At 37.1% G+C, this 27,708-nt stretch overlaps 3 protein-coding genes across 7 annotated transcripts in view; 1 reads left to right on the top strand and 2 right to left on the bottom strand.

The window, feature by feature from the left end:
• Window positions 1-537: 537 nt before the first annotated feature.
• NFS1 (NFS1 cysteine desulfurase) lies at window positions 538-19,362 on the bottom strand. Of its 3 annotated transcripts, none has more exons than XM_081322248.1 (13): window positions 19,151-19,362; window positions 18,566-18,633; window positions 17,424-17,540; window positions 17,194-17,277; window positions 14,748-14,900; window positions 9,282-9,375; window positions 7,667-7,762; window positions 6,014-6,171; window positions 3,968-4,073; window positions 3,345-3,426; window positions 2,585-2,668; window positions 2,408-2,497; window positions 538-2,051 (listed from the first exon to the last, which is right to left on the bottom strand). In XM_081322248.1, the coding sequence occupies exons 1-13, from the start codon at window positions 19,242-19,244 to the stop codon at window positions 1,988-1,990; spliced, it is 1,290 nt and encodes a 429-aa protein (XP_081178374.1). In that variant the 5' UTR covers window positions 19,245-19,362; the 3' UTR covers window positions 538-1,987. The 3 variants fall into 3 exon arrangements, with proteins under 3 accessions (XP_081178374.1, XP_081178373.1, XP_081178375.1); XM_081322247.1 differs by having other exon boundaries at window positions 7,667-7,801; window positions 19,151-19,361; XM_081322249.1 differs by lacking the exon at window positions 14,748-14,900 and having other exon boundaries at window positions 7,667-7,801; window positions 19,151-19,361.
• ROMO1 (reactive oxygen species modulator 1) lies at window positions 19,224-26,428 on the top strand. Of its 2 annotated transcripts, none has more exons than XM_081322250.1 (3): window positions 19,224-19,432; window positions 24,242-24,372; window positions 26,208-26,428. In XM_081322250.1, exons 2-3 carry the CDS (start codon window positions 24,242-24,244, stop codon window positions 26,314-26,316), a joined length of 240 nt encoding a protein of 79 aa, XP_081178376.1. In that variant the 5' UTR covers window positions 19,224-19,432; the 3' UTR covers window positions 26,317-26,428. The 2 variants fall into 2 exon arrangements, with proteins under 2 accessions (XP_081178376.1, XP_081178377.1); XM_081322251.1 differs by lacking the exon at window positions 19,224-19,432 and adding an exon at window positions 22,402-22,650.
• Window positions 21,373-27,708, bottom strand: part of RBM39 (RNA binding motif protein 39) — a 43,330-nt gene continuing 36,994 nt past the window's right edge. The window contains exon 19 of one of the 2 annotated variants that reach the window (XR_014025738.1): window positions 21,373-21,971. The gene's annotated coding sequence lies outside the window, so the exon portion shown is untranslated. Of the gene's footprint in view, window positions 21,972-23,235; window positions 23,249-27,708 lie in introns of those variants that run through there. The other variant, XM_081322243.1, reaches the window with a different exon arrangement.

Genomic DNA, 27,708 nt, shown 5'->3' with positions numbered 1-27,708 from the left:
TTAGATATTGATTTCTCTACTGTACAAAATTCTTTATTTGATCTTTGAACAGTTATTATCTCTTCATTAGTGTCCTTCAACATACCAATTCAAGGTTAGCATCTCCTCCTGAGAACTTAGCAATGAAGGAATAATTCAATTAGCAGAAACTGATGTTATTTTTCTGCTTCATTTTTGTTTGCTAGGCCATACAGTCCAATTGCTTTTCTTCCCTACTATTTCATCTGTGACATTCCGATTTCCAACCATAAGCAATACATCATACTTATTTGCTAAATATATTTCAGATAGAACATGACCATAAAACTAATCCACTATTTCTTTTTTCCCTGTCACAACATGAATGTAATAACTTGAATGGCACCATAAAAATATCCTGGAATGCAATTAGGATGACTGCTATCCATGTCGCTAGAATATTTCAACTTCCAGAGATAGTGTGGAACAGCATTATTGGAGGAAGAATCGAAGATTCAATCTAAGGCAAATAGAATCTCAGAATGTGAGAGGTACTAGCCTCATCACTTTGCCAAGCAAAAAGGAACAAATATTTTTAATGAATATGAGAAAACAAAAGCAGGCAATTTCCAAACAAATTTGTTCTTTTAACCCAGCACCCTGTTATATTACCTTTAAAAATCAACATGTTGACTGCATGAACTCCTCCTCCTCCTTCTCTTTCGTGGTGGCTAACTTTCATTTGTTTTGTCGGAAGTGTCCATGCTTTGCGCTGGTAACATAGGGTGAGGATGAATATGCTTTGTATGAGATGTTTCTTTGTATTGATCGGTACTGCCTTATATTGTAGGACTGGAGCAAGCTGTCCTAATACTTGGGTTTGCCTTACTGCATCCTATGTTAATCTTTTCGTCCATTTTACCATCTTCTGTGAATGTTGTTTCTAGATATTTGAACTTTGATACATGTTTTATGCTTGTTCCTTCTATTACTATGTTTAGGATATACTTTTTTCTTTAACTGCCATTACTTCTGTTTTCTCTTTGCTGATTCTTGTATTGTTTGTCTGGCATTCTTGGTTCATGGCCATAAGATGTTCTTGCAATTTCTTAGATGTACTTGCTTGTACTTGTCTGCAGAGTAGTTTGTTAACATTATTTCCATTCTTGGGTTTGTCTTCTTTGCTTATGCTGTCAATGTAGGTGATAAACAATAGTAGCGATAGTACACATGCCTGTTTTACTCCGGATATGAAGGGTTGTGATGTTCTTTGGTTTGTTTTGACTACACTTCTGCAATCATTATATAAGCTTTTGCATTCTCCATATTGGGTCAGTGTTTGCCATAAAAGTTTCCTATGAACTCTATCAAATGTTTTCTCTTGGTGTACAAATGCAACAAAAAAATTCTTATTGTATACCATATTCTTTTCTATTAGTTGTTTAAGCACAAAAATTGCATCTGTGCAGCTTCTACATGAAATACATAACTGTATGAAATACATAACATTAATTCTTTCACTTGAATTTTATATAGGAAAATCTACCTATAGATTTACTTAGCTTAGCATGCTCACTGCTATACAACAAGCACTAATGCGTAAGCATAAAATGTAGGATTTAGTAAGGTAAACTTTCTATAAGAAACATTATTCCTGAATGTATATTTCTGAAAAGTAATGTTAATAAAATACATTCAGAATAGCCTCATGATGCTTACAGAAGAAACAAAATCAACCATTTTTCCACAATGATACAATTCAAAAGTCTTATTATACCAAGCTGCAACAAGATCATCTTAAAAGTACCGCAATTTCTTTGGTGTCAGCATATTTTATGTCCATGTATACTTCTTTATGTGAAAGTTTATGCACAAAACAAAACTGCCTTAGAATTAGTTTTCAGGCACTGTATTTAAAAAGAGCATTTGACTGGTTACTCATGGATTGCACACTTGAAACTATATACTTTTTCTCAGGAATGTGCAGAAACATTTAATCCATAGCCATGCAGTCTGATATATAAGTATTTTAATGCTGTGTCCATTTAATGCTTTTCAAATCAATTCCATCCTGTACCATCTCCCACAGTGGGCTGTAAAATAAGAAGAAAAATTAAATTTCAGTGCCTCAGAACTATAAATATTTGTTAAAAGACAAAAATAATATTTTTTACAGCTACTGACAGATACAGCAAAGATACCTGTGATAGATCCAAAACATTGTTACCCTTGTTAGATCTGAATACTACATGTAATACTATTAGTATAATTCTAATGACAAAGCATACATACAGGCCTTAGGTAACAGCCATTTAAATTAGCTATATAGATCTTGTAATTTCACAGCAGACACAACTGAAGGAGATAACAAATAATCTTCTCTTCATAATCTTTATCTAAATTTAATTTTAAGCACATAAAACTGCTATTTTTAATAAAAAATATTTACCTCATTTCTCTTAATCTTTTCACATGTTGTATACATTTATTTACAGTATAATCTACTTCTTCTTCAGTAGTAAAACGTCCAATTCCAAATCTGAAATAAAAAGTAAAACACAAATCAAGCACAAAACATATATACAAAGATGACACACAATTTTCCTTTTATCAAAATAACCCTTACCTTATGGATGAGTGAGCCAAATCTTCATCTGTTCCAATTGCACGCAATACATATGACGGTTCCAAAGATGCAGATGTACAAGCACTAAGAAGAAAATAATATGATACTTGTTTTAATGCAAAGCAAGAGTAGGCATGAAAGCGGCAGGTTACAGTTAGGTATACTCTGAATATACCTTCTTTTAATAAACAAATAAAAAACTTTCTTTTAATCAAACTATTTTGGATAACCTAATGAAAGTGGCATGTTTCTCTGAAAAAAGGATTTATTTTACAAAATCAATGAAAGAATGGAGAATGGAAAAAAAGAAAAAAGAGCCAAATATAAAACAATATAGTCAAGAGCATTACACATGAATTGGATCATTGGAAGTATCTCATGAATTCATTGGCACATTCAAATTATTAAAATAATTGAGAAGAAAAAAGATTTAAGCAAAAAGAATTAGCTGATGGTTTCCGTTCTCAATAGTAAAACCTCATTGCTAGTTTCTCCAGTTTAGCACATATCTACAGTTTTTAAAAAGAAACCTGAAATCTTAACAGCATTTTTAAGTGAAATGAGTGGAAGCCAGTCAATGCCATTCATAATTAAGAAGACGATTCTGAATAGAATGAATACAGATGCAGCCTAGATTTTTAGGCTATATGCTTATTCTGATTTTCTTGTAAAATTCCAATTTCTTTGGAAATTCCAAGCAGTCTTTTCTCTAGAAACAGATTAAGCTGAATCATGTGCCATTTTACATATAAAGTTATACCTTCCAGAAGAGAGTGCCACATCTTTCAGGGCCATCAGCAAGCTTTCCCCTTCCACATACGCAAATGATAAATTGATGCAGCCTGCATTAACACAGCAAGGTCAGATTATTTAATAATCTTAAACTTCCAGTATTTAGAACTATTGTTCTTTACAGGAATTTTATTTTTTATGTCTTCTGAAGTGCCATACAGCAGCTATGAAAATTAATGTGCTTATATATTCAAGCAATCTGTTATGCTGCAGCTGTCATGTTAAGACCCTTAAGAGTCAATCAGTTATGAAGATGGCAAGGAAGATGGCACAGGAAAAAGAAACAAGATTTCCCTTGACTATAAGAGGATTTTTCTCTGCTCTTCATTTCCACACATTGGAGTTATTCTAGCACCCTATTTAAAAGTAATTTTTGGAGATATAAAACAATTAAAATGACGTGCAATCCATAAGTCATTGGACATTACAGAGCAACAGCTAGTTAGTATTAAAGAAAATATCACTACGGAATTATGTTTCAATATCAAATATCCCACAAATTACCACTTGGAGTTATTTAATTCTATTTTCTAATTATATATAAAGTCAACAACTGAATAATGACAAAGGTCAACATTTTGCTAATTATACCTGGATAACGTTGCACTTGGTCTCCATTCATTACAACATCAGGAATTTCTGACATTATTTTTGTGATTAGCCTATCAGCTAATAAGCTAATTCGTTTATGGTCATACTAGAAAAGAAACAAAAACTAATTAATTTATCACATTGGATTTGAACTTTGACCAGTTTACTCTAATTGCCTCATTAATCATTTCTAGTTTTATTAATGAACATGACTAGAAAACAGAACACACCGACACAATCAAAACTTAGAAATAACAACACATACATTTCTTCATCCAAATTCATACACATTAATCATAAAAGTTTTGTTATTATTGTAATATTACTTTAGTATACTCCTTGCTAAATGACAATAATTGGGATTGGAATTTCTTTCACTAAGCAATTCAGTTATAAAGCATGAAGTATGTCACTGCATCACATAGTGACAGCAATTCTCAGTTGCTACTGTTAAACAAGGATTATGGGTCATTCTTTCTTTCTTTATTAAATGTATATACTCCCCAGAGTTGCTTGATAGTAAGATGAGTAGCATATAAACAATCAATTAAATATTTCACATGACCACAAATTGTGACTTTCTGCTAGCTTCCAACATAAACAGTAAATGGAAAAGCTGACAAGAAGTTGCAGGTCCCAGTCACAAGCCATTCCTTAGGTGGTTTGCAAGCAGATCAATGGGTGGGTGGATGAGTTCTACAGAGTATGGATGGGCAGGTAGGTGCTGTAGCCTGGCACAATTGTGGTTGGCAGGGATGTGCATGCTATAGAGTGTGGATAAGTGCACAGGTAGGTGCTATGGCCCAGCATTAACCCCACTGGGTGGAGGATAAGCAAGGGATGCTCTGGGCAGGCAGATGCTACAGAGTACAAGATCCCCAGAATCTCATATTCCAAAGTGGGCATCCTTGAGAAAATGTGATAGGAGTGGGAGCAAATTGCAACATTATCTGCCGGTTTCCCCCTTGACTTTATAGGATGCTGCAATTGTTGTTAAGGGCTAGTCAAATACCAAGCATCCGAATCGGGATTGCGTCACCACAGGGTTGCCACACTGGCCACAACTTCAAGGACTGGTTGTAAGTACCACTCATTCGGCAGTGCCATAACTTTCAATGGTCACTGAATGATTGGTTGTTAACTGAGGACTACCTATATGCCGTTTGCTTCTGCATAATAAAGACTACCCAAAGGGCAATGTAAATATAAATGTTGATTTATTTAGAGCTGCTATGTAAGCAAAACAGAGACACTTATAAAAAAAGGAAGAAATCCAATAGAATTTGCTCAATACTGGTGATTACAAAAACTGCCAAACCTCTTTTCTTACCAGTACCAATACTAAGACTCATAAGAAAAGGCCTGTGAACTAAAATGGGAGGGGTCACAAGACATATAATAGATACATTAAACAAATTAAGACAGTTCAACAAATAATTGAATTTTACTTATTACTAAAACAAATTGCACTGCACATTTTTTTGAAAAAACGCTAAGAGTGAAAAATAGATCAAAATAATTCAATAGGTAAAAGACATATTAAATCCAATTTTAGTTCACTATATGCTGGTAACAATATTGTAGACATTCAATTTAAATCATCATGCTAAGAATATGTCAAAAACAGACAGTCCTAAATATGTTGTGGATAGACTACACAGGTAGTCTTCAACATACAACCATAGTGGAACTTGCTCATTATGATTGTATGTCATGATGGTCATAAAATGGGTCAGTCACATGACTGGCCTGAGTTTACAACTTTTTTGCAGCAGTCATTAAGTGAATGTGGCAATCGTAAATGTGAACCCATTGCTTGCTATGGACACAGTTTTGCTGAAAGCCAGAAGTACACTGCAAATAGCTGTAAATGCAGCCATGTTGCTGCCCAAAGTGTGATCATGTGATCATGGGGGGGCGGGACCGTTGGAATGTTGGATATGGGTCATAAGTCCTTTTCTTTGGGTAGGTTGTAACTTCAAATGGTAAGTGACTAGTTGTAAGTCAAGGACTACCTGTACAGAGAAATTGAATCACAGTTTTTACCTCCATTTCTTGCTGTGCCAATTCACAAGCTGCCCCAAGCCCAACTACTAATGGAGTTGGCACAGTTCCAGAACGTAATCCTCGCTCTTGACCTCCTCCACTCTGTATAGGTTCCACTCTTACTCTTGGTCGCCGCCGGACATAAATTGCACCAACCCCTTATACAGACAAATAATTTTGTTCATTTCAAAATATTTCAGAGGCTTACAAATGCGCAAAATATACTTTTTAATCAGGATTCTTAATTCTACTTAGCAATTCCATCTCTAGCTAGCAGACCTTTTTCTAAACAGTGTCAGAAATCTAAAAGTCAAGTGTATTACTCCATCAATCCATGCGAAATCAAAGGCTGAAGTGCTTATAATTCTGTGCATGATTGGAAAGAAAAGAAAAAAAAGGAAAAGAAAAAAGGAGTGGAAAAACAAAAGCCCGTCTGATATAATATATGTGAATAAGCAGACTAACACAACTTCTGAATTCAAACTGTTACCCTGATTTAGAAAGCTTCATTCTCTTAATACAGTCCTCGACTTACAACCACAATTGAGCCTAAAATGTCTGTTGCTAAGGGAAATATTTAAGTGAATTTTGCCCAATTTTATGACCTTTCCTACCACAGTTGTTAAGTGAATCACTGCAGTAATTCAATTAGTAAGCTAGTTGTTAAGTGAATCTGGCTTCCCCATTGACTTTGCTTGTCAGAAGGTTGCAAAAGGTGATCACATGATCACGAGACACTGCAACTGTCATAAATATGAGTTAGTTGCCAAGCATTTGAATTTTGATCATGTGACCATTGGAATGGAATGGAATGGAATAGACCTTGGAGGTCTTCTAGTCCAAGCCCCTGCTTAGGCAGGAAACCCTATACCATTTCAGACAAATGCTCAAATTCAGGGATGCTGCAATGGTCGTGAAAATTGTAATTTTGAACAGTTGTTAAATGAACTGCTATCAGTTGAGGACTACTTGTATAACAAGACCATAATGCAGAAGATCAAGCTATGCTTGTTGCAGAAATACTGTGCTGCTTAGAAGAAATTCATTTACAATCAAATGCGAATCAGAGTTATAACAAACTGACTTTACTGTATAGCCACTCCACACTGAATTTCATGGCTACAAATCAGTGGGGGAAATTAACACCCAAAATTACAGAGGAGACAAAAAATCTTTAGAAGTTTCAATTTAATTACCATAGGTACAGGTTATGTTTATAAAGTGGCAATATGTTTCAATTATTTAACTTTCAGTCATTGCTAAATACTAAGGCATTGATGCAGCCAAAAGAGCTGAAAATCTAAATACTTCCTAGATTATACAGAATAATTGGATCAATGCTATCTTAAAATAAATAATGCTTCCACATAATTTTAAAATATTTACAAACTTTTCCTGCATAAAAAGCTTAAGTATTATAACAAAGAAAATCCTGCAATTCAATTAAAATAATGCCTCAGTATGTGATTGTCTTTTTCAAAAGAAGTCTTTAAATATTTCTAAAAAAGTAAATAAAGAATAATAAGCTCTTACTTCAGTATTTATCACTCCATAATCTTAGGGAAACTACAATGAAGTACAGTTCAGCAATTAAAACATTCATGCAATAATGACTCTTTCTTGCTTAAATACAGTGACTCAAAATATTAATACCTTTGGGACCATAAATTTTATGGCCACTTATGCTCATTAAATCAATTTTCATATCACTGACATCCAGAGGGATTTTTCCAACTGCCTGTGCAGCATCTGTATGGAAAAAAACTTTATTGGAACTGCAAATGTCACCTGGAATTAAAAAAAACACACACCACAGTATAGTTATTTCTGTCATCTTAAAATAAGTATTTTAAGTATAAAAATATTTTATCTTCAAAGGATAATTTTGAGGATTAATCAAAAGAATTGGTTTTTTTCCTTATATAACTCCTTGATTCAGATTTATAGGAAGTGTTTGTCTCTAATATAGGGAGGTAGGCAGCTCACTAACTAATTCACTTTCTTCAATGTTGTGTTTAGCATCTGCCCTGGAAGAAAAAAGGCTACCAAAAAAAGAAAAAAAAGAAATATCCCCTGGTTGTTTCTAAGTTAACTTCTCCTACCTAGAGTTCACAAACCTCAAACTCTTTCTTGTATTATATAGAGAAGTCAGCCACTAGAGCAGACATGTCAAACTCGTGACGTCACATGACATCGCGCGACGTATTGGAGCTTTTTCCCCATTGCCGGCAATGGGGTGGGCGCGATTTCGTCGTGACGCATCCAGCCCGCGGGCCGGCAGTTTGACACCCCTGCACTAGACAGTAAGGCTATAGACAAATTTTACTTAGTGGCAGAATTCATGACAGAAGCTGGAGGCAATAAACTGATACAGTTTGATGGTCAACTTGTCACCATTCATTGAGCAATGTTCAAAGTTACAATGGTGGTTATGATCAATCCTCAGAATTCCAGCCATTCCAGCATTCCCATAGACACATGATTATGATATGGATGCTTGGCAACCAGCTTGCACTTATGACCAGTTGCAGGGTCCTGTTATCATGTGATGCCCATTTGCAACCTTTCCCTGTCTATGGGGAAAGTCATTCCCAGAAAGTAAATGGGGAAGCCAGGTAGATCGCAAGTTGTTAGGGTAAATCTCCCCACCATGCCACTCACTCAACTCCTCTGTGCTTGTACTGTGCAAGCCACTTACATACTCCTGTGCATCCTTCATGACCCTCTTTGTGCCTTCCTCATACCTCACACATCCCTGTGCACTCTCTCCAACTCTTGTTGCATCTCCCTTGCACGCTCCCCAAACCTCACTGCATTTCCCTTGCAACTTTATGTATCTTCCCCAAGCCTTGTCAAGCCTCCCTTGCACCTTTGCACCCCCTATCTCCTTCCCTACCCAGCAGCACCCACTTACCTGCCACCTGGCCAGCTGCCTAAACATGCTATTTCCTGCTTGTTTCCCTGCTGATTTCGTTGTGAGAAGCTGGCCAGAAGTTGCCTTAGCTAATGGCCACGGGATTAGGTAGGGCTGCATGGATTGTTGCTGCTAAGTGATTTGGTCATGCTTTGTGACTGCATTATTTAAGGACAAAAATTCCAATCCCTTTTGCTGTTGTAAATCAATGACTACCTACTGTGTCTGTAAGTATGTAATAAAATTGTGACTAGTTTTAACCAATTAATCCAGGTTAGCCTATATATGATGAGTCTTCCATTGTTTTACACAGGCCATTATTTGGAGCACAGATCACAATTCATGTCTACGTACCTATATCACTAATTGGTTGTTTCACTCCTATTTCATTATTCACAGTCATTATTGACACTAGGCTTGTATCAGGTTGTATTGCATTTTTCAGTTCCTGGTAAAAATCATAAAAGAGGGAAATAATTACATATATACAAACCAGTTCAAGTTCAAAACAGGTGAAATATAATGGGCTGTAGGCTTACTTTTTCAGAGGTTTTACCAGTGTATAAGGAACAAAATGGAAAAGGCCAGCATATAGCAGAATTCAATATATGGCTAAAGGAGTGGTGTAAAGGAGAAGGCTTTGGTTACATTAATCACAATGTGTGCAGCTGGTCCAATGAAAAAGTGTACAAAAGAGATGGTTTGCATCCATCAAAGAAAGGGACTGAGTTACTTGCTAATAAATTCACAGATTTTCTAGAGAAATATTTAAACTGAACAATGGGGATAGTGAGTTAATTGATACAGAACATTCCTGTCCTCGGTAATCTAAAAATTATATGGTTCTCAGTGCATGTAACATAGATGTGTATGCAGATAAGAATATCAGCCTTGCTGTCAAGCAAAATCAATCTTTTAAATAGTGAATGTCACACCAAGTGCACTAATTAAACAGTTAGTAAGAAAATAGGGGAACTCAGGCACCACACAGGTTCTGTAGAAAGTAAACACAGGGTCAGTCATATAAAGGACTCAAATGTCTATACAAAAATGCACAGAGTATGAGCAATAAACAGGGTGAATTAGAAATTCAGGTAAATGAGGGCAGATATGATATTGTTGCCATTATGGAAACTTGGTGGGATGAAACCCACAAATGGAACACACAGCTAGAAGGATTTAAATTATTTAAAAGAAACAGACCAAATAAAAGAGGAGGTGGAGTTGCTCTCTATATAAGAAATAACTACATCTCTACAGAAATAGAGCACAACAATGATGAAAACTGTCTTGAATGCATTTGGGTAAATATAAAAGGGGGGAAAATGACATTGCCATAGGTGTATACTATAGGCCACCCAACCAAGCAGAGGAAATAGATGAACCTTTTGCTAGTCAGTTAACTAAGGTGTGTAGGAAGCACATCACAATAGTAATGCAGAACTTTAATTACCCTGACATCAACTGGGAGACGAACTCTGCACAAAGTGGAAGATCAAACAATTCCTGACAAACCTAGCAGACAACTTTGTCTCCCAAAACGTAGAGAAGGGAACTAGGGGATCAGCCATATTGGACTTAATTCTCACTAACAGGGATGAAATGATAGAAGGTGTTGAAGCCACAGGAATCTTGAGGGGGAGTGATGATGCAATATTGGAATTCAACATTATGCAAGCACAAGCAATAGAACACAGTCAAACTAGAGTCTTGCATTTTAAGAGAGCTAATTTCAATAAACTTAGAGCTTGGGGAGAATTCCAGGGATGAGAATCCTCAAGGGGCAAACAACCCAAGAAGCTTGGGAAATTTTGAAAAGTGAGATTATAAAAGACCAGTTTAGCACAATACCAACTAAGAAGAAAAATAACAGCTCTCAAAAGAAACCAGCATGGCTGTATAAGGAACTCTCTGATAAATTGAAAGTCAAAAAGGACAAGTATAAAAAGTAGAAAGAGGGGCACATAGCTAAGGCAGAATATCAGCAAATAGCCCAAGCCTGAAAAGATGAAGTGAGGAAAGCTAAGGCTGAAAATGAACTAAGGTTTGCGACCAAAGTCAAAAATAACAAAAAAGCTTCTTTCAACATGTACAAAACAAGAAAAAGATTAAGGAAATGATTGGTCCATTAGTGGGAGAAAGTAGCAAGAAGGTGACAAGCAACAGGGAGAAAGCAGAACTACTTAACTCATCTTTTGCATCTGTTTTTACACAAAAGGAAAAAACAGTCCAACCTATCAAAAACAGTCTTGTAAAAAACAGATTAGAAACATAAGTTAAGGTAGGCAAGAAAATGGTAAGTGAGCACCTGTCCACCCTTGATGAGTTCAAATCACCAGGACCAGTTGGATTACACCCCAAGGTGTAAGGAACTGGCAGATGTGATCTCAGAACCACTGAACTATATTTTTCAGAGATCCTGGAGCAGTGTGGAACTACCAGAGGACTGGAAAAGAGCTGATGTAGTTCCCATCTTTAAAAAAGAGAAAAAAATAGATCCAGGAAACTACAGACCTATCAGCCTGACCTCAATACCTGGGAAGATTCTGGAAAAAGATAATCAAGCAACAAATCAGTGAACACCTAGAGGCAAACAAAGTCATTACCAAAAGCCAACATGGATTTGTCAAAAACAGACAACGCCAGACAAATCTTATTGCATTCTCTAACCAAGTGACAAAATTAGTAGACCAGAGGAATGCTGTGGATATAATTTACTTGGACTTCAGTAAGGCCTTTGATAAAGTAGATCACAACCTACTACTTTGTAAGATAGAAAAATGTGGGTTAGACAGCATCACCACCAGATGGATTCATAGCTGGCTGACAGTCCGTACTCAGCATGTGGTCCTCAATGGAACTGCATCTACATGGAGGGAAGTGTGTAGTGGGCCCAGTGCTCTTCAACATCTTCATCAATGATTTGGATGAGGGGACAGATGGGGAACTCATCAAATTTGGAGATGACACCAAGCTGGCAGAAATAGCCAACACTCCAGAAGATAGGCTTAAGATACAGAAGGATCTTGAGACTTGAACATCGGGTACTATCTAACAAAATGAAATTCAATTGTGAAAAAAGTAAGGTTCTACATTTAGGCAAGAAAAACCAAATGCACAGGTACAATATAGGTGGTACCTTGCTCAATAGTAGTAACTGTGAGAGGGATCTCGGAGTCCTAGTGGGCAATCATTTAAATATGAGCCAGCAGTGTGCTGCAGCTGCCAAAAAAGCCAACACAGTGCTAGGCTGCATTAACAGAGGGATAGAATCAAGATCATGTGAAGTGTTAATACCACTTTACAATGCTTTGGTAAGGCCACACTTGGAATACTGCATCCAGTTTTGGTCACCATGATGTAAAAAAGATGTCGAGACTCTAGAAAGGGTACAGAGAAGAGCAACCAAGATGATTAGGGGGCTGGAGGCTAAAACATATAGAGAACGGTTGCTGGAATTGGGTATGTGTAGTTTAATGAAGAGAAGGGTGAGGGGTGACATGATAGCAGTGTTCCAATATCTCAGGGGCTACCACAAAGAAGAGGGAGTCAAGCTATTCTCCAAAGCACCTGAAAGCAGGACAAGAAGCAACGGATGGAAACTAGTCAAGGAGAGAAGCAACCTAGAACTAAGGAGAAACTTCCTGACAGTTAGAACAATTAACCAGTGGAACAACCTGCCTCCAGAGGTGGTGAATGCTCCAACACTGGAGGTTTTTAAGAAGAGACTGGACAGCCATTTGCCTGAAATGGTATAGGGTTTCCTCCCTGAGCAGGGGGTTGGACTAGATGACCTCCAAGGTCCCTTCCAACTTTAAATTATTATTATTATTATATTGCAGTGGAAGTCAGAGCAAACAAGAAACACCCTGTCACATCCAGAAATTTAAAATTCAGCAGTTTTAAGATTTAGCTTTACAAATTAAAAGCTCGTTATTTTAATGCATGGTACAGAGAAGAGCAACAAAGATGATTAGAGGACTGGAGGCTAAAACATATAAGGAACGGTTGCTGGAATTGAGTATGTTTAGTTTTATGAAGAGAAGGACTAGGGTGACATGATAGCAGTGTTCCAATATCTCAGGCTTGCCAGAAAGAAGGAGTCTAGCTATTCTGCAAAGCACCTGAAGGCAGGAAAAGAAGCAATGGATGGAAACTAATCAAAGAGAAAAGCAACCTAGAACTAAGGAGAAATTTCCTGAGAGTTAGAACAATTAATCAGTGGAACAACCTGCCATTAGAAGCTGTGAAACCTCCTACACTGGAAGTTTTTAAGAAGAGACTGGACAGCAATTTGTCTGAAATGGTATAGGGTTTTCTGCCTGAGCAGAGGGTTAGACTAGAATACCTCCAAAATTCCTTCCAACATCATCATCATCATTATCAGAACTGGCCACTAAAATGTTAAAATAGCTTATTCTAAGTTCATCCTATCAGTTCATGTTTGATATAGCCTTCCATAGCCTTGGGCAATCCAAGGAAAACAAATTATGCATTGTACATATCCTATCTTTCTTATTTGTATTCTCAGATTAGAGAGACAGCGCTATCATTTTATGTCATGCCCTCATAATACAGGCCCCACAATTCCACCACTCCACAAGAGAAAAAGTAACTGTAATGGTTGGTATACCTGATGAATCTCAATATAAATTAAATTAGTCATACATTGCCTCTGAGTGGTCAAGTAATGTCTAAAATCAAGTAAAACAAAATATTTCTTCCCACATTGCAATATTCTACTGCTTGATAGACCTTTTGCTTCTATGGATTTTGTTCAGTTAACAACTATTTTAGAAGCATAACATACGCTACACAGAATTATATTAAAAAAGATAAAAGATGGCTACAAATCTGTGTATTAATATATAAGACCACATGTAGCCCATCAAATCCTGATTACGTTAATTTTTAAAGCTGGAAAGAAATTGCATAAAGGATCTATGTCTTTCAGCAGGATAACTCTCTGAAAGCTGAACAAAATAGAGTAAAGACTCGTATGTAGGAAACAGTAGACAAAATCTGAAAATGACTGGATTAGGTTGGAGGCTAGGGGAAAAAAAATCCCCCCAATGTATTCCTATGGGAGAGGTATTTGTGCAGTGGCTCAGAAGGTTGGTGACTGCTATTCTAACCGCCTTCCCTCCTAGTCATATGACTTAGAACAGAGCATATGTAGACTTCCCAATGCCTCCTAGGGTGCAAATACACAAATACAGAGACAAGACAATAGAAATATACATACCGATACATGCAGAATATTACTTTGTTATACAAATAAAATATATAGACCTCCTATGGCTACCTGGTAAGGATATGGAAACAGGTCAAGAAGCTATTTTCTTCAAGCTTTCCCTACTCTAAAATTATGGTGACTTTATAATTTCTATCTTTAAATGGAATCCCAGGGTCAAAATTCTTGTTGAGGTAAAAAAGCAGCAAGTTTTAACAAACAAACGAATGTTATTTGATACAATCCTATGTATGCACACTCAATAGTTCCATTAAATTGAGTACTGTATGGTCTTAGTATTCTTAGAATTGCACCTTGACAAGTAAACTATTACCATTTAATCAAATTACTTCAATGTGAGAACAAGCTTACTATGTTTTAAATGGCATTTATTAATGTATTTAGATCTACTGGAAATGATTAACAGCCTGAACTTCAGTTCCAACTTTCTACCTTACAAACATTTTGTCTGTTTTTATTGAGGAAATTCTCTGCAGCAAGCTATACTAAGGCTAATGAGGACAGCAAAAAACTGAAACAGCACTCTATTCTTCAGATGTACAAATATTTGAAAGTAAATCATTTACCTTTATATCTATAAGGCCATTTTTCTTAACAGGCAAGTAGGTGATTCGAAAGCCCTCAGCTTCTAGTGCACGACAAGAATCTAGCACACATTTGTGCTCAGTTTGTGTTGTAATTATATGTTTCTTTCTGGATTTATAAAATCTTCCAACACCCTTTTAAATTGATACAAGAAAAAAACAAGATTTTGATCAAAAGTGATGACAAGTGATAGTTTTCCTGAATATTAAATTAGAAATGTAAAATTTTCATTTTCCTTAAGGCTTCAGCCAACTGTCACCAAAAGTTTGAAATTGCCTATTCAGAAATAAATCCTATTGGCATTAATAAGGTTTGTTTCTAATGAAATATGCATGCTACAGTTCTGCACGTATATGGAAGTAATTACACTCAGTATAATTTCAAGTATAACATTATGATTTTGGCTTTAATTTAGTCAAGCAGAATATTGGAGGAGAGCAAATGTTATCCCCATCTTCAACAAGAAGGATCACCAGGAAAATTACAGGTCTGTTAGTATGGTATCTATATTGGGCAAGGTTTTTGAACAGATAATGAGTCTATGAACACTTGGAGAGGCAAACAATGATTAAGCCTCAGCATAGGTTTGTCACAAATAAATCATGCAGTTTAACTTTTTTTTTAACAGAGGTACGTGCTACGTAAATCGGGGGAATGCCACAGACACAGTAAACCTGAACCTTAGTAAAGTCTTTGACATAGTGCCTCATGATAATCCTTAACAAAATGGTAAAATACAGGCAAGATGATAATACTGTTAGATGTACTTGCAGTTAGCTGCAGTGATCATACCCAGAGAGTACTTATTAATGGAGTTCATTAATAGCTTCAATTCAGCCACTGAGTGTCTCTAGTATCAATGATTTATCAATGATTTAGCTGAGAGAAGAGGAGCTTATAAAGGGGAAACTTATAATGTTTGTAGATGAATCAAAGGAATGGCTAATAATTTAAATGAAAGAGAGAAGATTAAAAGAAGATACAGATAGATCTGAGTAATGTATGGAATTAAAAGAATGAAATTTAACAGGGAGACACGTAACACATTGTATCTGGGCAAGAAAAATACAAGGCACAAGTACAAGATGATACTGGCTAGATAGTATATATGTAAAGGGATGCTGGGTATTTTTGCTAACCATAAGTTAAACATCAGATAGCATTAATAAAACAAATGCTATGTTGAGACGTATTAACAAGCTCACAGAATCCAGATGACAGAGAGTATCTGTGATCATTCTGGGCATCACAGTTTAAAAATGATAGTGACAAATTAGAACAAGTTCATAGGAAGGCTAGCAAGATGATGAAAGGCCTGGAAATGAAGCCATATGAGGAATAGTTAAATGAATCACAGAATATTTCATCTACAGAAAAAACAACTTCCAGGCAAACTAAATATATTTTGGAAAGAGCAGAAACAACAATTGTGTTAAAACCTGAACTGGCAATTAGACCAGTTCTTCGGAACCTCTCCAGACAAGGAGAGGAGGGGAGATTGCCCACAGGTTCTCTGGAAGGCTGCTCCCTGTGATAAGATGCAGGCAAGTGGTCTCCTGTGGATTAGAACTCTGGGAGATAAAGGCATCAGCTGCAGCTGAGTTTTTTGAACACCAAGCTTACTAACTTCAGTTTCTAAACACTTTCAGAAATTGTTTATTTACTATCCTAAGGCATAATGTGTATCTGAGACTATGATTTCAAAAATTGGACACTAGAGGGAACTAAAGATTTGAGGCAGAAAAGGAAAAAAAAGTGAAAAATTACCTTTGGTTTTTAGTTATTACAGGAATTTATAAAATGACACAAAATGCTATAACAGTTCAAATATTAGAAGAGATTTTTGAATTAGTAGGTATAATATCAGCAACATCAACTATAAAGTATGCTTCCATTCCAAAAGATGTTGTTTAGAGAAAAGATTATTACATTTATTAGTGACTGCAAACCCATTCTTTTTGCTGAAAAAAGAAAAAAATATTTTTTTAGACTTTTATCCCATCTTTTCTATATGTACAGTTCAAGCTGGAGTACCTATTTATTTATAGTCGAGAAAAAAGATATATGGGTATGTCATTAGTTGCTATTGCTTTATTCAAATACATGTCCTCCTTAGAACTAAAGGGAAACAGAGCAATTGTTTAATTCTCATAGTACTGAGAAATTACTATTTTTATAACATTTTCAATTAATACTGCACTGTATTGGATTTGCCAGTTGGCTTGGGGCTCCAGGGGGGAACCAGCGCAATGGAGGTGGTTGATTGAGTAATAACAAATCCCACCTCCCTTCCCCCACTACACCCCATCCTCCCCATGTGTTTTTGGTTTTAAGGTTTGATTTTGACTTTTTATGTTTTAACTTAGGTGTAACTGAAAGCCGCCCAGAGTTACATACATACATACATATACACATACATAAATTTACCTTAATTGCTATATTGTTTGATTCTGTGGCCCCACTAGTAAAAATAATTTCGCGAGGATCTGCTCCTATTAATGATGCAACTTGCTGGAGGGGAAAAAAGGAATGCACAAATGTAAATTAGAACAGAATTGTTTGGAAAAAATCTGTGACATTTTTCAGAACAAAACTGCTTAACAATACAGTAGAAACAGATGTATTATTTAATTTTAAGAACAAAATAATATTCTCACCTGTCTGGCTTTTTCCATTGCAGTTTCACTTTCCCAACCATATGCATGGGTTCTAGAGTGTGGGTTGCCATAGTAATGCACAAGATAAGGCAGCATGGTATCCAAAACCCTTGGGTCCTAGAACATAAGATATAAAGCAAGCCATTTTACTTTGTTTTTGCTCTTATTTGATTCCCATGAATATCAGGAATATATCCAGTTCTTTTAACAGAGATGCAACACGTAAGTGCATATAGATGCATATATAAAAGGACAGTGTAATAATCCTAATTTAAAAGGGAAAAGATTTTGAGACTGCATGGGATATGGGTATTGCACCTGTCAGTCTCTCCTTAAATCAAGCATGTCCTTTTATAGGACTAGTTTTTTTTTTCTTCCACTCAATCATTGATTCTCAGAAATTGCCTGGACAAGTCCCTGCAGGGTTTTTTTTGCAAGGTTTTTCAAAAGTGATTTCTCATTGTCTCCTTCCTATGACTGTGAAAAAGTGACTAACCCAACATTATGCAGCTGGCGTTCTGCCCATACTAGACTAGAATTCATGACCTCCCGATTTCTAACTTGATCATTACACCAAACTGACTTTCTCATATGAGAATATAGCTTGTTTAAGAAGTTTCTGACAGATGTAATATTAGTAGTCTCTGTGCTCCAAATCATGTTTCCTCTTTGAATTCAGCTTTGATATATAATATTTGTAGATGAGTGTAGGAATCAAACATTACGAATCAGAGTAGGCTACTTGGAGACCTCCAGATATTTTGGATTACAACTATTAACCTCACCATCCTGATTTGTGATGATAATTTTTGTATAAAACATATGGAAGCCACCAAATAGCCAGTGCAACATAGTGATAAAAATCCTGTACAAGGACCTTCAGATTCAAGGCCATTTATAGCAATGGAAACTCTGTTGATTTTGGGATAGCCAAATCCAAACTACCTCACAGAGTTGCCTTTGTGTAAAAGAATAAAGGGAGATTCTTACATAATCCATATTAAACTCTTGGAGTAAAATATGAGAATAGTGTCTATTCCTAAAGAACATTTGAATCCAATGAGACATCCTGCAAATACAGGTTACTTTTATTTTTCCATTAGTAAAGAACAAAATCCCAAACCAGAATTTAGTTGACATACCAGAGGGGTAGTTGCTTGGACATCCATATATAGTGGTCGGAGTAAAGATTCATCAACATGGCCTTTACCTAGCAAAAGACAACAAAACAACCTTAAGAAATGCCCTTTGAAATGGGGGGGGGGGAATGAGAGTGGAAACGATTCTGAATTCCAACTTCTTAAGCTTCTCACTGTATGAGAACCTGCCTCCAAAATGCAAGAGTGCTGCTCAAACGTCACACCCTGCGAGTGTCATATCTTTTTAACTTTATCCTTGCAGAGGATAGCTTAGCCAACAGAACAGAGGAAAACGCCGCACAGCAGGCAGATATCATTAAATCTGAGAAAGAAGATGCCTATATATTATTTATTTATTTATTTATTTATTTATTTATTTATTTAATTTGTATACCGCCCTTCTCCCGAAGGACTCAGGGCGGTGAACAGGGCAATACATATTAAAAGACAAAATACAAAAATTAAAAGATTAAACAAGATGCCCACAAATAAATTAAAACACATTAAAAGCAGGTTAAAACTTTGCTACTTCAAACCCAGATCTGCTGAATTCCAGTCAGGTCAGCCCTTCAAAAGAAGTGAGTTTACCTTGTTGGTGCACAGCCCCCGAAAACTTCCTTCCTTGGAAAACCACCCGCCCTTTCGAGATCCACAATGCCGTCGGCCGTAATATCAGCATCATCCCCTCTTCTCGGTTTTCCCCCCCTGTACGCTCCTAAACTATAACACAACGCAGCTTCAAAGCTCAGCAGCGACTACAATTAACCTTTCACCCTAGTCTGAGGTTGTTTCCTGTTTCGTCATCAGACTGAGCCGGAAGCAGACCGAACGGTAAGAGATCGTCGTTGGAGAGACTTCTCAGGGGTCGAGGTGAGAGACGGCCTCGCCTATAAATGGGCCTAGGATTTTATATCAGGCGGCTCAACGTTTGAAGCGCTTCCGGGTTGATTTTTTTTGCCCCCGTTTCTGAGGAGAGGCCTTTTAAATGTATTTGTTTATTTTACCAAGCTTAATTAAAGCTTAGAGCGACCAAAAACGCTAGGAGCCGGGCGGCATATAAATTTAATATTGTTGTATACACAATAATGTGAAGTCGCAGCTACCAGTGCCTTAGCTGTGTTGGCCTAAATACGCATCAGGTTCTTTACTTAGTTCGGCCTTAATGCTTTATGAACTCAGCCATAGTTATATCTTAGTGTGGTAGCCAGTTGAACCTTTGCCTATAAAACCCTGGTTTTCTATACGTCTTGGCGGTCACTTATATATGTATGGTCGTGGCTTACTATAAGTAACCCAATCACTTTTAAGACATAGCAGTTCAGGAATTCACAGTGAAAGAATACGGAAAAAAGACAGGTTCATAATATGTTAAAACCTCAAGATGTATGGCTACTTAGCAGAAATGTGGTAGGCCGTTGTAGTGCATCTTGCTTTCTTTCCCTTGCAATTATTCACTGTCCCTTTTAAAAGTAGAGGTTTGGAAGTTGATAATTTTTCCTGAGAAAAGAAATTTGCTTGTTTATGGACTGAATATAAACTTAAGAACAAATTTGATGTTCATAATATGTACAAATATCAATGTAATTATACAGTAGGTTGTATCACTATCTTATAAATTGTTTAATCCTGCATATCAGTGTCACATCTGCAGATTTAAAACACATATCTGAATGTTGGAGATAGTAAATTAAAATAATTAAATTAGGCTCCCTGAATCAGTTTACTAGTATTTGCATTCCAACAAATATTAAAAATGTGTTAATCTCTTTATTTAGAAGCTGCTTAAAGTTTTTAATTTATTTTTGCTAAACAGATCTGCTGGAAGGGGTCATTTATAGCATCAAGTTCAATCCGCAGAAATACGTATTAAAGTATCTTTGAAAGATTATCTTTAGTCCTCTTTTTAAATATATATCTAGTGAAGCAGATACTACTTTTCTGGATAATTGGTTTCACTGTTGAACTGTTTTTACTTTTAGGTAATTTCTATTAGTGTTTAAGTGGAAACCATTTTCCTGCAATTTAGATTGATTATTCCAAGTTCTGTGCCTTGGGAAAAAAAGGGAATAGGTCTTGATCTACTTTCCTTCAGTTGTGCTTTCTCAAGACCTAAACATACTTTGTTCCTTTAATCTTTCTAAATAGGTCTTAATTTCTAATCCCCAAATCATTCTTTGAGTTTATAAATCCTTCCTATGATTCCCAGAATTGAAAAAACCATTCTCTAAGAGAGTCTTCCCCTTTATTGATGTCAGTGTTGAATCTGTGATCCCTGGATCCTCCTTTTTCTTCTTTTTGAAGATGGGGACAACAATTGCCATTCCTCAATCATCTACTAGGTCAGGGGTAGGCAACCTCAGCTCTTTTATGACTCATGGACTTCAACTCCCAGAATTCCTGAGTCAGCTAATTCTGGGAGTTGAAGTCCATGAGTCATAAAAGAGCCGAGGTGTATATCTGAGAGTAAATTGCTCCAAAGGGAGCATGGAGCTTGCATGGTTAGGATGCTGGGTTGGAGGTTAGCAAGCCTACGTTCGAGACCAGAGTGCTGTCATGGGGTGGGATTGAGTTCCTGTCATCCACTCTAGCTCCTGCCTGGGATGTGAAAGGAGCCCCCAACTGGGCATCTTCCTGGGCAATGGTGATGTCACTAGCTAATCCTTTCAACACGAAGGGCCTCAGTGCTTCTGTCAGCCTGGCCCCGACTTGCTCCCTAGGAATGATCCCTTAACTCCATAGGTGTTAGAAAAACGGTATTTTTACTAGGGATGTTGAGTGTAGTGTGATCAAGGCAAGCTCTGAAGAAAAACCACACGAAAATCATGTATTGAAAGCCATCTCCAATGTCCCAAACCCTCCCCCCAACAAATTCCTTTCCCAGGGCCAGTGCCCTTGAAGGGAGGAAGATGACTCAGTTTAGCACCTCTGGTTCCTGTCAAGTGTCCATACTCCCGTTTCCCACAAGATTCACACCTCCAGCAATCTTCCCCTCTCAAGTGCCCCCTCCATCCAGTTATGGCAGTTGCTAACAAGCTTCAAAGAAGATGAAGATAGGCTGCTGACAGCGTCTGACACAAGTACAATCCAAAAAAACTGCTCCAAAGGGAATTCATTGAGCAGACTTGAACCCAAAGTCTCTGAACATGGATTCCTTCAGTACTGGGATTCTCAGCAAGTCTTGATTAACAGGTTCCACTCAGAGAATGCAGTCATAGAGATACCTGGACATGACCCATGTAAGGAAACAGCAGCTTGAATTTCACTCAGGAGCTAATTGGCAGCAATGTAACTCCCATAGTAGTGACTTTACGTGAGAATTATTAGCCATGCCAATTGCATACTACACCATTTGAAGCTTCTGAATGGTCTTCAAGGGCAGCCCCATGTAGAGCTTCTTTCTATAATCCAACTGAAAAGTGTTATAGGTGAGTCATTAAAGCAGTGGTTCTTAAACTGGGATAGTTTAAACATACCCTGTAGTCTGCAATTTTTCTGGAAATTTCTTAAAAGAAAAACAGTCCAGTTACCTCTTGAAAAAGCACTTTTGGGACAGCCATGATTTGGGTGACTGAGAATCTACATAGACATTTAGCTATGCACTTTGGGATAAATGCCCTTCGAATGGTACAGAGTATGAACTGATTTCCAGAAAAATTGCAGACTACAGAAACCATTTGCACTTCAGTTTGAGATGCAGACAATACAGAATCATCCCCAAGAGCTTGCGCCTGTGTTCAACAGTGAAGGGACACAGGGCAGAAAACAACCTGCAGAAAGCACAGTTCCACAACACAGTCCTTTCAGCAGTTCCTAAAGGGCTCCACATCCATTTGCACTATTTAGGTGACTCAGGATACCGACAAACCCCCAAGTAGCATCAACGACTCTAAAAGAATGCAAACGACCAACTGTCTGCAAGGAATATAAATCCTTTCATTCAGAGCTGAAGAAGCTTCTCGGATGAGAAGTGAAACATCTTCAAAGAAAAACAAAGTCCAGTTCCTCTTGAAAAAGCACCTTTGGGACTACTGAAGAGAGTTTCTTATTCTCAATCTTCACAGTCGGTGCAGAAGATACCATAATGAAAGGTAGCAAAGGCTGCTAGAGATCCAGCATAACTGGGATATGTGTGTTTCCATATTCTTGTTTATCTCATTATCATACTTATTATCCTACAGATAATCAGGAAAGGAGTCACTAAGAGTCTATGAAGAGTCTACGAATAACAGTTATTTTGAGTTTGTTTCTCATACTCTCCCAGGACTGAGATTGTTTGGGGGTTTTTTTGGCTAACTGTTCCACATTCTCTTGATATGGAGTATCATTTTAACACTGGTTTAGTCTGCTTTAATGGGACAGTATAAATTCATGGAGGAACAGACTGTAAATAGCTTGTACCTTGTAATTTTGATGGCTGCCTATTACTGTCTTTTGTTTTTTGCCTTCAAGTCAGTGTTAACTGCTAATAATTACCTGAACAAGTACCTGCAATTTTCTTGGCAAGATTTTGGAAATGGTTTTCCATTACCTATTTGCTAGGTAATGATTGTCCCAAAGTCACTCACCCAGCTGGCTTTGTACCCAAGGCCAGACTTAAACTCATATCTCCTAGTTTCTAGCTTAATGCTTTTACCAGTATACCAAAATGGCTCTTTACCTTAGACTGAGATATGTCTCGATTATCAGCTGCTAGGGAGAGATGAATGAAGATTAGCTTATTCTAGCATTATTATTAAGCTTCCTGCATCTCATTGTTTACTGGGGAAAACAACGTTAGATTTGATTAACTGTTGATCCAATTTAACAAGTTTTTATGTTCTTAAAATCTTTCCTGAATTTAATTTGATTCTAGGGACTTCGTGCAATTTTGGCAAAAATATGAATGTTTCTCCTTATTCATATTGTACTAATTTTAATTATACGAGATTCTCTGAGGCTCACAGCAAAAACAGCTTTTTGAAATTGGCCAAGGTTGACTGAGTACTACCCTCTGCACTAGTCCTCCGAGTTATTATTTTGGAAGTGTTTTTTTCCAATGATCACGTGCAACCTTAATGTTTTACAATCCTAAACCAAAATATTTTGAAAAAAATTCACAGAGTAGCTATGCATGATATTGTCCTTAATGTCCATAGAGATGCCAAAATTGGCTTTTATCTAAAACACATCTTGAAAATCATGCTGAATAAATTAAGGATAAACAGTTCAGCAAAGGATTGATTAGCATGCTGAAAATGTTTAGTTGATTATTGACATTCCTAGATTTCCAAAGGTTAACTTCCAAATTTCATTAATCATGATTGGGACATATAACTTAATTTTTATATCTGTATTTATTTTGGCACATATTTGTGCACTATTTTATAAACCACAAGAAATAGCTATTTCTTTCTGGTTCTAGGCAACCATTTACAGTATTTTATTAGAAATTGTGGCCTATCCACAATGATTTGTTGTGAAGGTCTGATGGATATAGCCTTGCATATTTGTGTATTTTTATGAGAAATATGAGGCTTAAATTATAAAGATCTAGCTAAAATTCTCATTAAATAGATCACTGATGATTTTAACATGCTTCAAATATTGTTAGCAATACAAATATTCTTTCAAATTGAAAATGGGATTCTCTTAGTGTTTAGAAGCAATACTTATTACATTTGTGCTCAATTTTCTTCCTAGATGCCTGTGACAGTGGGATCATATGGCCAGTCCCAGCCGAGTTGTTTTGACAGAGTAAAAATGGGCTTTATGATGGGCTTCGCTGTTGGCATGGCAGCAGGTGCACTGTTTGGCACGTTTTCTTGTGTCAGGTATGTTAGAAGCAAAATTCCATAGTTTTATGTAGTGTAATTATGACACACTGAATCTTCTTTATGGCAAACAAAGCTGCCAGCTTAGTACAATAGGTATATTAATAGTATATTAATAACTTAATATCTTAAACTTGACATTAAGGTTTGTAGAATATTTGGATGTACTTTTTAAGACTTACTAAATACTCCTAAATCCAGGTCTCATTATGTTTATGAAGTAGTGAATATAATGACTAAAGGAAATCATGAAAAACATACCGTATATACTTGAGTATAAGCCGAATTTTTCAGCCCACTTTTTGGGCTGAAAAATTCCACTTCGGCTTATACTCCAGTCAACAAAAAAACTTACCGAGGACTTGTGCGCGGCCGAGGCTTTGGTGCTTCCGGGATCGCGCGCACCTCTCCCAAGCCACCGCCGTCCGAGACCTGCAGGTCTCCGTTCCTCCGCGCCCTGCCTGCCTGCTTCTTTCAGCTGTCTGCCCATCAGCTGTCCATAGGGATGCTGCAAAGCTCTCCTTCTCTAGGCCTTGGACTCCCTCCTGGCTGAAGAGTAGATGAACCAAGCCAGCAAGGAGACAAAATGTTTCTGCAGCTGTTTTTCCTCTGAAGGTTTTTTTTGTTTTTTTTTTTAAAGTAATCTCCGAAGGTTATGCCAGAAAATGGAGGACGCTGGGTCTTTGCAAGCTTTAGCTGTCCGCCTGGCTGCCTGAAGGCCGCCCTTTTCAGGCAGTCTGACAGACAGCTAAAACTTGCAAAGACCCAGCGTCCTCCATTTTCTGGCACAACTTTTAGGGATTTATTATTATTATTCCTACTACTACTATTACTACTACTACTACTTCAGGAGTAAAAAGTTGCAGAAAAAAATTCTCTCCTTACTAGCTTAGTTCCTCTACTCTTCCATCTGGAGCCAAGGTAAGATTTTAAAAAGGGATATTGGTTGGAAGGCAGAGGGAGAGTTTAGTTTTAGCATCTAAAAAAAAGGGGGGGGGAAATCAGCGAGTACATCCCAACCAGCTTTTTATGTTTTTGTTATTGAAGAAATATGGGGGAGGGGGAGGGGTTCTGGGGTGGGTTGGGGAGGGGATAATATTGTAACTTCAATAAAAATTTTCAATAAAAAAAAAAGAAATATGGCTTTCTGGGGGAAGGTGGGGAGGGCGTTAAGGAAGGAAAGGGTTTTTGGAAGCTCGTCCTGAAGCTGCCTTTTGTGCAAGGGGCCTTTTCTCAAAGCCTAGAGAGGCAGCTTTGTTGCCTCCCCGTAGACAGCTGATGGGCGAACACCAAAAGCTCCAAAAGGCTAGGGAACTAGTCCCAGAACACCTTGGTAGGAGGAAGGGCAGAGGCAGAATTGGGAAAGAGGTAAGACAGGGTTTTCCTTCCCAGATGTTTCTCTTTGGCAAGACAGCCAGCTGTGCTGAAGCCCAGTATCTGGGGGTGGGGGAGACCTGAGGCAGGCGGGCTGGTGCTTGCATTAGGCCTCCCAGGATCCCAGAGGCTTGCAGAGCGCGGATCCAGCCTCCGAGGCATGCAGAACGGCGGATCGGCTTATACTCGAGTCAACAACTTTTCCCAGTTTTTGGGGGTGAAATTGGGGGTCTCGGCTTATACTCGAGTCGGCTTATACTCAAGTATATACGGTAATTTGTAGAGTTTGGTTGTCTGTGGTCTGTCCTTGAAACTATGTTTTGATTAGGGAGGAAGCAAACATCCACATCCAGCAAGCAACTTTGGTGTTCTTTATCCTGACACTTTTTATCTTCTATTGATGATTTTCTTTTACTTATTTTGAAAAATAACTTTCTGTTCAATATTATTTCTTTTTTTAGGATTGGCATGAGAGGACGAGAACTGATGGGTGGCATTGGCAAAACCATGATGCAGAGTGGTGGAACATTTGGGACTTTTATGGCTATTGGCATGGGAATCCGCTGTTAACTTGAATTTCTTTTATTCTTTTTTACCATGAAGACTAATGCCCGTTAGTCCAGATCCTGTTATGTAAAATAAAACTTTGTACCAGGAATAAGATAAAGATATCTCAGCCCTTCTTGATGTATTGATTTGCTATTATTTCTCTGAGCAAGAATTCTCTACAATAAAACCTGGATGTGAACATAAGTAGCATAGTTATGTAGTATAGAAGAACTACATGTCCCAATAATTTCTCTTTTTTGGTTGGGTTGGGTCAAGTTAATATTAACATGGATTTTTACCCTAAATTTGTATACAAGTCCAAAGTACATGGTAAGCAACTTAAATACCATAGCTTCCTAACAGATGTCACATAAGATTTTAGGTATATCATTAACAATGGTTTACTTAACACAATTTTCTGGGTATGCATGACACTGAACTAATTTCACATGATAGATCTATAAAACTTGCAAGGCTGAACATGGCTGGCTGACTGGCTAGCTTGCAATTTAATACAAGATGTGAATATAGTAATTCAGCAGGTAGCACCATAGACTGCTGAAGAAGCTGCAAATATTTAATTTTATTTACCGCTTATAAATTTGAAAGTTAATGTTAACTTTTCTTCAATGTAAAAAATGAAACATCAGTTATAGCACAAAAATAGTGTTTTTATGGCTTGTCTTGCAACTACTATTGTTTAATCAAAAGTTGAGTTGCTTGCCTAGCGTTTTTAATTCCTTTTATTACTGCAGATAGTAAATGCAGTAATCTTGCTCCATGTCCATAGTGTGTGATAGCTGGCAAGATAATATAGCTGCCTGTGTTTAACAGTGGCAGATATAAAATCATTTCAAGCAGCAAATGTAATAGGGAAGCAATACTTTTTCAGGAATTATTCCTGTTCAGTGGAAAACAGAAGAAAAGTGTTGTTACTAAATTCTGCAGATTGGAATGTCTGCATCTTATCTAGAGCTTGGGAAATGAATTTTAGAATATTTATAAAGATACATATATCTTTAAATATTCTAAAATTCATCAGAGATCCATTATGAAAACCAGTTGTGTAGTTCATCTGTGGGCACAAAGGTGGCTCTGCAGTCTCAGTCTGGAAGCATGAATATAAGAATGGAGGCACTGAAGGTCCATTATTATAGTTACTGTGGATGTTATTCTTTGACACCATTGTTTTAAATCAGTTTTTGGTGCGCAAATCCAATGGAGACTTCAAAGCACAGGACTTGCCAGTGGTCGTCAACAGCTGTAGCTTCTAATTCCCTTGGCTGTAATCCATGTGTTCAAGTGGCTAGGTTAGAGTAAAAGAACTGACCAATCCTGCACAGAATCTGACAAGATGCAAGCAAAGAATAGATTGAATAGGACTGGAAATAGGCAATTCTGTTTTAGCTCACT

The sequence above is a fragment of the Vipera berus genome, assembly GCF_964194415.1.
Source record: "Vipera berus genome assembly, chromosome: 3".
Classification (NCBI taxonomy): Eukaryota; Metazoa; Chordata; class Lepidosauria; order Squamata; family Viperidae; genus Vipera; species Vipera berus.
The sequence above is the reverse complement of the archived record's forward strand: the minus strand, read 5'-3'. Positions and strand labels throughout refer to the sequence as shown.

What these genes read in the sequence shown, in the direction of transcription:
- NFS1 (XM_081322247.1), bottom strand. Translation starts at nt 19,244, where the DNA reads ATGATGCTGATATTACGGCCGACGGCATTGTGGATCTCGAAAGGGCGG. An exon ending in TCCAAGCAACTACCCCTCTG is followed by an intron (nt 17,541 to 18,565) that starts GTATGTCAACTA and finishes CTTATGTTCTAG; the next exon opens with GACCCAAGGGTTTTGGATAC. An exon ending in ATGGCCTTATAGATATAAAG is followed by an intron (nt 9,376 to 14,747) that starts GTAAATGATTTA and finishes GATTTTTACCAG; the next exon opens with GAACTGAAAAATGCAATACA.
- ROMO1 (XM_081322250.1), top strand. Translation starts at nt 24,242, where the DNA reads ATGCCTGTGACAGTGGGATCATATGGCCAGTCCCAGCCGAGTTGTTTT. An exon ending in GGCACGTTTTCTTGTGTCAG is followed by an intron (nt 24,373 to 26,207) that starts GTATGTTAGAAG and finishes TTCTTTTTTTAG; the next exon opens with GATTGGCATGAGAGGACGAG.